The sequence below is a fragment of the Carassius gibelio genome, chromosome B3 (assembly GCF_023724105.1).
Source record: "Carassius gibelio isolate Cgi1373 ecotype wild population from Czech Republic chromosome B3, carGib1.2-hapl.c, whole genome shotgun sequence".
Taxonomy (NCBI): Eukaryota; Metazoa; Chordata; class Actinopteri; order Cypriniformes; family Cyprinidae; genus Carassius; species Carassius gibelio.
The window spans coordinates 10,508,058-10,521,150 of NC_068398.1; the positions used below are offsets into that span (position 1 = coordinate 10,508,058).

Consider the following 13,093-nt stretch of genomic DNA (forward strand, 5'->3'; position numbering starts at 1 on the left):
TCCAATGGTGGACATGGTGAATATGGTCTCTCGATACTGGAAACACTGACACCTCTAGAAACGCACTGTGACTGAGTTCAGAAGTGATGCTTTATACTAAAAATCTGAGGGGCAATTTAGCACTGGCTTGTGGCTGCATGAGTATCAGCATCTGTCAAGAATTTGGCACACGTGTTTTCGCAATGGTTTATATGTATCACCGCAGTCTTTTATTAGAGTCTGCTTTCTTGCCCTCTTTGAAATGAAAATAAATATCCGCACACAATCTCTTTTATCTCTGTCAGTATTCATTACTGCAAGAGGAGCAAATAGCAATGCGCCGCAGTTTTTCCATTTAACCTCACTAGCTCTGTTAACCCTCGCTAAATCATTCAGGGCACAGGCGGTGATGGACTTGACTTTTCTTGGGTCTTGTACCTCATTGTAATAACAACAGTCCAAATTAAATACGGCTAATCTATTAACACATTAAATTGGTAAGTTTGTAAGACACTCATAATTATAGCCCAGCGAAGAAGAACAAAACAAAACCAAGTGTCATGTCCCAGGGCAACTCACTGCCAGCTTGAGAAGATCAATCATTGTACTGTATATTACAAAATGAGTGGACTATTTTATAAAAAGAATATAAAAATAACCATAACATTTGCATTAATCTGCAAAGGCCATTTCATTTTGTCTTTATTATTTATTTTACTCAGACATTTTGAAGAATCTCTATGCAGCTCTGTTTCAATTAAAGTTCACAGTCACTACATAAAAAACCCCAAACAATGAGAGAAACATTATTAATTAGTCCATGTAGCAAACGATTTGTGTATTTTTAATCTGTGACATCAAAAGTAACAGAAAAAAAGGGTATTGTATGTGCAGCCTGAGAGACATGCTGTTGTTATTGTCATCAATATTAAGAAAGGATATACACAACAATATTATTAAGAAGGGAATGTATATTTTTAGTAGCTTTAATGAGTCCTCTCATTTGAAGAATCATTATTTAATTAAAGATTTATTTAATCATCATGCAGTTAAGACTATACCAACAAATATGCTTTATTATTGACTTGAATAATTACTTTTATGTTAAGGTTTAATGTTTACTTAAGAAGTAATTTAAAGCCAATTATCACTGTTCTAAATTTAAATCGTTAATATTTATATTAAAACTTTATTTTTAATTAAAGGAGTGTGTTCAACAGCATATTAATACGTGCACTGAAATATATTATAAAATAAAAGTTTTAAAGAATCAACTTGTGTGATTTTTGTTTTTAAGTATGTTAAGTCTTTTAAAGCTGTATAAAGAAAATTGAACGTATTCAGTGCTACATGGGTAAATTTTGATATTTTTGTTGATTTTTGGAGCTTGACACATTAATGTATGTAATCTTGTTGTATGCAAATGAACTTCGTAACAATTCAGATTTCTCTTTCTGAATTCCAGCAAACAGCATGTGGGTTTAAAACAACATGAGGTTCAGTAAATAGTGACAGGATTTTCTTTTTTGGGTGAACTCTCTCCTTTTAATGCCACGACTGACTATACGGGATAAATAGCGAACCTGTGAGCGTAGGAACTTTTGTAGCGAGAGCGATCAGTGAATCAACATTTATATATTCTCCACATTCCTTGTACAAGTACACTCACGAATACATATGAACACACACATACCAGTTTCAGAAACACACCAAGGGCTCGTGAGTTTCCACCTCAAAGCGGCAGTCAATTTGTTGTGCAAGCAAGGTGCGATGCAAAGAAACATCAAGCGCACGAGACAGCTGCAGGGCCGCTCGCTACGTCGCTAGCATTTGAAGAAGTGCAAACGAGATGGGAGACAGAGAAACACAAGTGACATCAAACAGCCACACATTCTCGCACGTACTGAGTCTGTGCTGGTGGGGAGAGCTCAGCGTTTGTACTAATCAATACCCAGCACAAGGCATTGAGATGCAGCCAGGGGCTCGCAGCCAGCCAAATGTCCAGGCCGACTGCCAAAGGATGGAGGGAAGAGTGCTGGGGAGGAGGAGGAGGGGGGTGATGGGACAGGAGACAACTTCACAATCTGAAACATTTTCACCCACAGCCACGCTGGGTGTGCCGCGCTTTCAGAAACGTCTTCCAGTCACTAATGGTGACGACACATTGGAAGGTCCTAAGGAGATTGTGGATCTGCAATCAGGATCCAAAACAGGTCATTTTATAGTGACCTTTATCCGATTAAAACCCCAATTGTGGTTAAGGACACATCAAAGGGCTCAGTCTAAATTAAATTTAGCACTTGCTAAGAGATATTCATATTTATACTTGCATTCTGACAAAAACTTTAAAGCAATTAAAAATGATGAATTCCTATTGTTTATTGTTCTAAAAACGTTTCAGAAACAATACTGTGGATGGATGGATGGATGGATGGATGGATGGAGGGATGGATAGAAATTACAAAAACCAAACCAAAACCAAATTTCAACATTTGTGTTTAATATTTAATATTGATCTTAACTGTATATATGTACTCATATGTAATAATGTGTATATGTAACAATGTAATTACATTGCTATTTAGTGCATTTCAACACACTACAAAATTAGTTGTAACATTTTGCATCAAGATTGCAAATGTAAAATCATAAAATTATGAAAATGAAATTGGCATTTCTAAATATCTCTGCAAATGTTAAACTGATGCTATTTAATTTTCATAATTTTCCAAATATATCCTTGTAATGCTATGATTTTGCATTTCTTTTTACATCTGTTACACCTGTATTATTATATGAAACTTCATCGCTTTTGTCCTCATAAAAGGGCCTCAAAACATTACTTACAAAACATTATCCTCAACACATTATGTCTACATTTAGGGGCAAGAAAAAACAATGTTTTTGGTCCATTTTCTTGTAAGGGAAAGAGTGTACATTTAAAGAACATATATACTGTATGTACAAAAGGTCTGTTGACACTTTTTACAGATCTGTACTAAAAGCCAGAAAAACTCCAAATTTACTGGATCTTTAAGGCGAAATCCCCGAAATCTGTAAAAGACCACTCAAAATGCTTTGCAGCAGAGCTCTGTGTTGAGTGCTTTTTGTGTTACAGAGAGATAGCTCTCTGATGAACGGAGAGCAAGATTGTTTTGTGGGTTTTATGGGTAAAATTATCCATGTTATGATTGCCCGGGCTTGGATTGAGCACCTTTTTTGAGCACGTATGGCCAGAACAATAGAGCTCAGTCTTTTGTGCGCATAAATGGATTCATAGCGCTGGAGCTTTTCAGAAGAAAACGAGGCTTGCATCTCCTTTGCTTTCCTCTAACCCCTCCACCTCCCCCCTTTTCAATCTTCCTATCAATGTTTCTATCATACGGTCGTGTTGCCACTTTGCTATTTTATTCACAACACAAGAATGCACTCCCAGTTTCCCAGGAGGATGACGCTGAATAAGGGAAAAGATGTAGAGGGCTTTGTTTCTAGCTGCTGTTTCCCTTCAGTCAAGCTTTCTGTTGTTTAAATGTTTACACTGAACAGCCCAGAGGCTTGAAACAAGCTTGTATGCAGAAGGAAAATGACACTTTGTCAGATTTTCATCACATTTTCTTCCTTTCCAAAGCAATTCTGCCATGACCAGATCGCTTTGAAAGATTTGCTAATTTCGTTTCTACACTGAGCATGTCAGTGGCCAAGGTCTCTTCAGAAGACTCTCGCTGTGCATTGCAGATATACAGAAACAGCCTTCACAAAATAAAGACTTCATAAGGACACACCAGCCATTTACACTTTGACTTGAGCAAAATTGGCCCCGAATTTCTTGAAAAATTATCTTGAAGCAAATGCACATGCAGAACGTTTATTAAGCCTGTAATACCACCGGCATTTCCCCCTCTCTGCTGCAGTAAACAAACAGAAAATGAAAACCAAATTCACTCACACTGATGCTCTTTTATTTAAACTATCCCTGAAATAATGAGTTTCCTCCAAAGGCAGGGATTTCATTATTGACATCCATCTCATCAAGCATTCAATCTTACAGCATTCAGCTTCTGTTTCCACACACCTTAAATATCAAATGGTCTGCCTGCAAAACAGAATTGTAAAGATTCTATTGCAGCTTATGTTGGTTTGTAGATTGATTTGAGCTCAGGTACAGAAAAAATAATTTTTATTATGTCAAAATAATGGAAATGCATTTCAGAATATGCAAACATCTTGTATTGCACTGGACTAAAAACTACTGATTCTGTTGACACAGGGTATAACAACTTGTTTTGAGATATTTATGAGCACTTTTTTGTAAGCTGGTCTTTTTATGTATTTTTTTCTTTTTTTTTTTACTGGGTACACCACAAGTGTACCAAGGTTCGAAAAAATAAAAATACAAAAACAAAAAAGTTGTTTTTGGATTTCTATTTTTTTGAACCTATACACTTGTGGTGTTCCCAGTAAAAAAAAAAAAGAAAAAAGACCAGCTTACAAAAACATGCTCATAATTGTCTTGTTATGCGATATTACTACAAAATAATGGATTCAGATTTTTGACTTGTTTTCTTTCAGTTACCACAGATTAAGTATTTCTTCAGTAAACAGATTGATCACTTGTTTTCACTCAAAAAATAGAGAATAAGCGGCTAAAGAGTAAACAGAGAATTAAGTAAACAGGGTCAGTTTTGTATGTAGTCATTAACCAATCAAATTGAATGATATGGTGGCTGGCATCCAAGCAAGCACGAAACATTTCAACAACATTTCACAATGTTGCATTTTGGTTGCAGTTAGGTCTTGTTGCAGTACATCATTTAAAGTCAAATCCTACACGCTGCAGTAAATTGCAAAAAATATGAAACGTTTATTGAAACACACTGTCTTGTTGGTGACCTTCATAACCAATTTTTTTTTCTTTACTCTTTGAAATATTCTCAATGTCCAATGCACCTGCCAGCAAACATTCAGGTGTCGGTGTGATTGTGTGTATATCTATATCTATATATCCCAAAAAAAAGTGAATAAAAAAAAGTGAATCAGAGTTGTCTTAAAATCTTCTTCCTATGAACTGGCCAGCCACTTCTGACCAGACTTCTCCAGACAATAGATGGGTATACTAGGGTCCCACAGTTTTCTGCAGCTCTGAGCTGATGGTACTGCTGGACATCTTCCGATTGCAAGGCAAGTAAGCATGATGTGCCTTTCATCTGCTGCAGAAGGCAAGTTTCTTGACCAGTCCTCAATTTCTTTGTGCTTCTTCATCAGAGCTAGGGCAGAACATCTGTGTCTTGTTGCTGCGTCTTGCCGTGGTATATGTTTTTTTCACAGTAAACTGTCTTCAGCAACCTTGTTAGTTGAGTTTGGCTGTTCCTCACCCAGTTGTGATAATGTGAGTAAAAAAGTGAAATATTGTAAAATTAAATGTCATCTAAAAATACTTCATATTTACAAAAATTCTTCCACTGTATTCTAAATAACAACTATTAAAATCATGACTTCAGTTTTTTGGTCAAAAGTCAGTCTCAAATGGTTTCACATGTCAGCCTCTTCAATTGAAAAATAGATGAATAATCTTTCTTTTTGCAATTACACTTTTTATTGCTGGGATCTGCCACATGTATGCTACATATCCTATCATCACAATGCACTGTGTAACTTCAATTACTAAATTAACCAAGGAAAAACCTTGCTAGATACAAGCTAGCAATGTTATCTAGTTGAGCTAGAAAAAATAAATAAATAAATAAATAAATAAGTCAATTGTAATCAGGTGTACTAATACAGTCGCTAACAAGTGTTAATCACTTTAACAAAAAATCTAATAACCGATGATAAACGTTGTATGCCAACGAACTTGAAGAAAATTTGAGGTAAATGTCGCCCAACATCAGATTACGGTAGCTAATATTAGTTAAGTGTTTGTTACTTAAGCTAGCAGCAATTAAGAGTCTACCTACCTCCAATAAACATTAAAAACGCTGGCTACATAAAATACCACTATTATATAGATTCATGAGAGGTTGGCTAACGCGTTCAAATGTCAAAAATACAGTAATTTCATCAACTTACCAGCGACCGTACTTCAGAAACATTGAAAAGTGTGGAGTTCAGCGCTGGAACTATCAGTGTTTGGAACTATTGGCTGCTCCACGACACGCTTTACTTCCGCATTCCAAAGTTCCTATGCAGTCTACGGGAGTGTCGCAACTCTGTTTTTCGAAGGCTCGGATAGCACTGAAAGAGAACGTCCCTCCCTCCCTGAAATCGCCATCCAAACCACGCCCCCTGAACGCATAAAGGAGCACAGATCAGATGACCAGTGACAACATTAATCCAATAAATCGTGTTATTCACCAGTGAGAAAACTTTATAGTACAGTTAGTAAAAGTACTACAGTACCAGGGAGGAAGATAAGGTTGTTGATGCTATCCAGCCATTCTCGCTCTGTCTGCACAGTGTACGTGAACACATGAGGACAAATCCTGTCTGCGCGAACAGGGTGCGCAGAGGAATGCATATACATATGTTGACCTTAAGGTAGGAAACTTTGATTCGACAAACATTTCCTATGTCTTTCACAGAATATAAAAATAAATATAAATACATCTAGACCACTTAATGATTACTGTCGGGATATGAAGAGACTTTCAACCATCATAACAAAAAAAAATTCTCAAGACAATCACCTACTGCACCACAACTCCATACCTAAACTTAACGACCTTATTAACTATTAATAGGCAGCAGAATTTTTTCTTTAAGTGACTTTGAAATGTCATTGTTATGTACAGTATTTGTACAACAAGAAACAAACTGCAGTGTTGTGCAATGTTTCATTTATCATTTCATGTAATGTAGCTGTACATTTCAAAATGCAGCGAAAATACTTTTGTATATAGAATGTATGTTTATGTTCAAATTAAAATCTAGTAATTTTTGGAAAGTTTTGTTCACCTATTATTCCAGGTTCAAAGGCAAATTTGTGCCAACAGCAAACAATTTATCAGCCTGCCAAACACTGCACTTAAGTAAATTATGATTATTAATTTGACTTGGAACAGAACAGTGAAAAGATGTTTTGAATGAGTACACTAGAAATAAATAGCTCACTCATGCAACTATCGAGCAGCGCAAACTGTGATTCTGACAGGAAGACACTTTTTTCTGTCTTTTTTTTTTAAACACTGGTGTATTTTTTAACAGATTTTATCATTGAATTTTCGTCTTGTACAATATCTTATTTTACTAACAAGGGTCCCTAATTTCAGCAATGTCATTAATCTTATACCCATTTAGATGGTCAGATTCAAGACTCTGTCATCAGAGTGACTCAGTTAAACCCTGCAGACAAGTCTAGTTTAGACCAGCATGATTTCTATGCTGGTTTGGTGCTAGTCTAGTTTGCAAACCAAGCCTTTTGAACAAAAACACCTTGTTATCAACATCTCACAATGTAGACCAGCATTCAAAAAAAGGCTGAACAACACAACATGTAAGTCATCGTCAGCTCCTGAAGATCATTCCTGGTATTTCATAGAAACATTGACTATTGAGTAAACATTACACAGCAACAACCTTCAACTACACAACCAGCATCTACCTTTAAGTGCCATGCAATGAATAGATGTGATACATACTGAGGCCGTAAATTGAACACTTTGCCTCAGCAACTGTGAATAAACATTTATATGTTCTCGACATAAATAATGTTGTAGTAAAACTGAACACTGTAGCAATATTAAGCGAGTAGGCGATTACAAACTTAAGGGTTCTCATTATCATCATCAAGCGAGCAGCTTTCAGCAGCTGGTCGTTGACAGAAAACTGCTTCCTTACTGATTGGAGCCAGCCTCAAATTCCGGAGCCAAATGATGTTTGTAGATATTCACAGGATTTGGTTTAACGCAGAATTTAAAAAAGCATCATGGATTAATCCTTGTTTGCACCAACTGACTACTGAGACAGAATCAAACCCCGATAAAAATGGCATTCGAGTGGTATAATACAAAAAGACATTCATTTGTGGTAGAATAATGAAACGGCTTCTTTCGAGCGCTCGCAACGAATGGATAGCAAACAGCCGGATCTTCTCGGGGACTGCATTAGGAGCCTGCATTTCATGGATGCAGTGCTAGATCTGACTCTCGTTGGCCTCACACAAACACTGACAGTCATACCCCCTCAGGCCCACAGCAATTACTAGACAGGGGCCCTAAAGTCTAAACTTATCTGATTATATTTCCATTCTGCACTATCCAAACAGTTTTACCGCTCGAACGGGTCTGTTTAAAAGCCTCCTGGAGAGAGATACAGGCTTCGTACAGTCAGTATACAGGTTCTCTAATATTAGGCTACCGGTCTGGTCTGGTCTCGAGGCAGATTAACGTGAGCCACCGCTCTGATAAGAAGCAAAGTTTGACATCTAGTAATGAAAAAACAGGTGGAGCCCTGCAGAGGTCGACGGGCCTCATTTCGAGCCATTTATTCGTTCCTTGGTTTACTGGCTGTATGAATAAACATCAGCAGACTGCAGTGGCGGGGGACGAGGAAGAGCTACTGCGTTAGACGGCGTGGGATCGCAAGAACTGGGCTGTCAGTCTGTTTCACCTGGGGGCCTTGCATTGGGGCTGTCGCAGCCAGGGCTTGCAGAAAACGGCAAGCGTTTTGTCAAATATTCACGAGACATCTGTTGCCATGCCGGGACCTTGCTTCAAAGACGTTTAATTAAATAAGTGTCACGGCGCGTACAGATAAATATGCCACAACCGGTGCACGGGCACATAATTATGACAGGGCATCTAGGGAGCTGTGGTCTTCCATGCTCATTATGGCCCATCTGGGACATCAAATAACAGCGCTCGAGTCCCATGTGTTCATATGGGAACAAGCTTTTACTGGTGCCCTCAAAGGAGGGGAACATCCGCATGGTGGCGAATTTAAACTACCGCGACAGCAGCTCGAATTTCCTGGAGCTTTTCCTCGGTCAGACTTGCGTGACTGTCGACTGTTGGCGTCTTGACATACGCCTGTGCGCACACGTTATCCTGCTTAAACAACAGAGCAGGCCGTTTTAATGTGGATTCCACCCGAATTCATTTTTGTAAGCATGGAGGATTATCAAATATAATCAGAAGATGTAAAGATGGCTGACAGCTGTCATATGATGCAACAAAGTGCCACAAAGACACGGTTTCGAAAATCCAATACAACAATCAGGATTAGTTGAAAGTCCAAGGAATAAACTGTCCGCACACACACAAATGTTCTAGGGCATTCCCATGCTTTTCCTCAGTGTTCGGAAGGCATTTGAGCACGGGTTTAATGGTAGCACTCTCCAAAGGTGGTCAGCCTCACGAAGGGGATTTCTGCTTTTCAATGAGTGCAAAATAAGTGTCACACTGTTGGAGCCGTCTCTTTTAGCGGACTCTATCAGGTATCCCGGTGGAATTAGAGTCCGGATCGCTGTTAAACACAGCACGAGAATCATATACAGCCTTCGGATGGAAAAACAAGCACATGACACCTCTTCTTCCCAAGAGACCTCTTCGGTTTCTGAGCCTTCCTAATTTATGGCATACTCTGTGTTCCCCACCCTCCGCAGGGATGACGGATCCCATTCTGCCGTACCCTGTGCACCAGTCACGCTGATACTCATTAGCAGGAAGCTTCAGAACAAATACAGAGGCCCTGTGGGGGTAACGTTGGGCATCAGTGGTTGGTCGCTCCTCGATGGTGGTTAATGCCACCCTCCCTAAAGGAAAGAGCCTCCGACTTGCTGCTGCTTCTTCTTGCCACCCTCTGTGACAGGTACCCATTTGGTCACTTGGACCTACAGTACAAGGTCTGGCAGCTTTAAGTGGAGCCAAGCAATTGATCACCAGAGAAAGACTTGAGGTGAAAAGGGTTCAGAGAGCTTTTTCTACCTATTGACCAAAGTGCTGGGTTTCCTTTTAGTCACCGCTAAGCTCCCTTAAAGCTGTCCAAGGGCATTGAAAGTACACTTAAGGATGAAAACAGGGATCTGATCAATATGAGGAAAAACAAAGCTGCCCTCAACAGCTCTAAACAAACATAGGACACAGCTTGTCTATAGCATGCTAGAGTATGCAAACGCTCTATGACAGGATGCTAATAAGTGTCAGCAACACTGTGCTATGTATAATAGGGGATGGCTGAAGGCTTCATAGATAAGATAGGGGTACATTTATACGCCAGTGTGGCTGTTCAAAGGCTGACATGCTCAAGGATCATGCTGCTTTTAGCACTCCAATGCTTAGGGCATTGTAATTATCAGATGCACCTCAGCCTATCCATGCCTCTTCACAGTGAATGAATCACCAGTGCCAGTGCTTTAAGATCTGTCAACCAGGATGGATCGCTGGGCTGTATATCAGCCATCTGCCTGCGGATGCCGAGGCCATTTTTACAGCAGCTAATAGATGAGAAATGCCCCCCGTAGACAGAGCAGAACACCTTGTCAAAAGGTAAAATCCCCTTAGGAGCGAACTGGACAAACGAGCGATGGTATGACAGTCTGGGAGATGAATATCAGATTGATGCAATTATGTTAATTTCGTTCTTTATTCATTTAGTTAGCAATGCATGTTTATTTAGTTGCTCAACAAGTCATTAAAATCAACATGTTGTCTCTCTTGCACATATGCATGATTTTATTTATTTAGCTTATTTATAATCATTGATTGCTATAATGGAGGAATACCTTTTAGAAAAGAGCAAATGTTATTTCAAACCAGAACTTGACTGTATTCATTTAATTTTCTTTAAACACACACACACACACACCCACCCACCCACACACACACACACACACACACACATAGATATATATATATATAATAAGATTAATTTTTTCACAATAACTTTATACAGCTTCTTCTCAAAATAATCAATAGAGTAAGTATTCATTTATTAGTTTACTAAAAAAATATTTCAAATATATAGAAAATGCATTATTCTTTCACAAAGCTCTCTTTAGATGTTGAATTTATTTAACGGTATATGAACTGACATGGTGGAACATTACCATAGATTAACATTACTGTTAATCTGACAACAATTCTCTCAAATTGGCCAAATATGAGCAGAACATTGTATTTCTGTCCACCAAATGGCCAAGACAGCATGGTAATTGGAATTTTCTTTCAGCTTGACACACACCATTTCTTGACAAAAGCTGGCATCCATTATTGCATTTTGGTATTTATGTCATTTTCTATGGTCTGATCACAATTTAGCTGAGATAGATGTTTATCACCAACAAATTCACAGCGGCAAATATCCTACTAAAATTACAAACTTCACTGTTAAATAATGAATGCTTTATTCTCAAAGGAATACTGATAGTATTGCTATAATAATTTTGAAGTGACCTTAATATCTGGATAAGTTGAAATCGTGGAAACAATCTGGAGATTTCATTTTAACCGCTATGCTTCTTTTGATTCTAATAGGATTCGTGTTTGGTCCCGTTAGAATTGGTTCCAAATTATGACTGGAATTCCATTAGCATTCAGTAAGGATTCTTTCCACAGATCCCACACATCAGTGACTCGCAGCTCGGAGTCTCAGGGGTCACAATAAGATCGGAGACGCTTACCTTGCGCCCAAGTATTAGTGATGAATGAAAACATCAGAATCCATCCGGCGCTCCGCTTCAGAGTTAACGCGCGCCTTGACATGATGCTCCGACGCGTCTGTGAGTCCGCAGCACGCGTTCGCCCGCGCCGCGCTGGATACATGTTGCGCCGTAGTCCCGGTTTCCCCAAAGCGATGCGAGACACTGAGCGCGTCGCTCCCGTGCGTCCCAAATCGGCGCTTAATGAGGAGGAGTCTATAAATCAGTCTTTACGCGTCAGGCACCAATAAACTGCTGCAAAGTCCGATGAAGCAAAGTTTAAGAACTGCATAAACAGCACGACTTCACATGACAATCTTTTTTTCTTTTATTATTTTTTATCTACAAAAAGTTAGGCAATAAGAATTGTTTAATCTCAGAAACCTTTGTCAACTGGGTTCAGATCAATTCAATGATTTGCTTTCAAAGGAACGATTCCGCTGCATCCCTGCGCGTCATGAAGCATCTCTCGAAGTGGATGCTTTTAAAAAGACACTAAAGCCACTGCTGGAAAAAAAGTAAGGGGTGAAGTAGTGGAGACTCGATGAGGAATATTCCGTCCGGAATCTTGGATGTACTCCCCCCAAAAATGCAGTGTCCGTGTCCTTTAGGTACCGCGAGCAACAATGTTTGAGTGTCTGATAACTCAGGACTGAAGGCGAACTGCTTCACTGCGGGATGTCGCCACCACGCGGTGGATGGAAGAACCGCATCTTCCTATTACGACGTATTTATGTTTATAATAGGTCCATCCAGCATCATTCAAAATTTGGATGTTCATACTGCGGCGAGACCATGTTTACGAAAATGCCAAGGGTGTTTTACTCAAACAGGCAGCGAGCTCTGCTTATCTATGAACGTTTTCTTAATTAGTAGAGAGTTGCAATTAGTTCAAGCTGTCCACAGTTTCCCACAGGATGCCAGAATTAAAACTCCTTGTAACTCCACAGTGCAAGTTCTCTGCTTGCCAAGAGAGCACAAGCTCATAGAGCAACATTATTATTAGTGGCTCTCTTTCTTTCTCTCCCTCTCTCTCACCCGACTCTCTCCGTGAGACCGCAGGCTCAGTGTAAGCTTTGATCCTGAGGACACAAATCTGGTTTTAAATTCCAAACAGATCCACAGACTACTGCACTCGTTACCCAAGCATGCTATGACTCACGTACTGCACAACTGTTCAAGTTACATCCAGAAACCGCATTCATTCCCACACTGAACAGGAGGCAAAAATCAAAATGTTAACTCACATTCTAAATACGAGCATGTGAGGTGTTGTTTTACCAAATGTGCTCCAATCCTTAAACTCTGAGTGTGGTAAGATGGCAAAGATGAGGATTGTCATAGAAGTGGTAGTGATGATACTGGTGACAATGATAATATTGTTAATGATGGGAATTAAGATGCTGCTGGCAATGAAAGTTGTGTTGATGATGCTGAAATGGTATTGATACTGGTAATTTATGATACTGTTGGTGATTTAAT

General features: G+C 39.0%; 1 protein-coding gene across 6 annotated transcripts in view; it reads right to left on the reverse strand.

The window, feature by feature from the left end:
- LOC127953278 (protein sidekick-2-like) overlaps nucleotides 1-12,182 on the reverse strand; it is a 128,738-nt gene extending 116,556 nt beyond the window's left edge. For all 6 annotated transcript variants that reach the window (XM_052552312.1, XM_052552311.1, XM_052552309.1 and 3 more), the window contains exon 1: nucleotides 11,594-12,182. In XM_052552312.1, the coding sequence (XP_052408272.1) occupies nucleotides 11,594-11,735 (142 nt within the window). In that variant the 5' untranslated portion in view covers nucleotides 11,736-12,182. The remainder of the gene's footprint in view (nucleotides 1-11,593) is intronic.
- Between the last annotated feature and the right edge of the window lie 911 nt (nucleotides 12,183-13,093).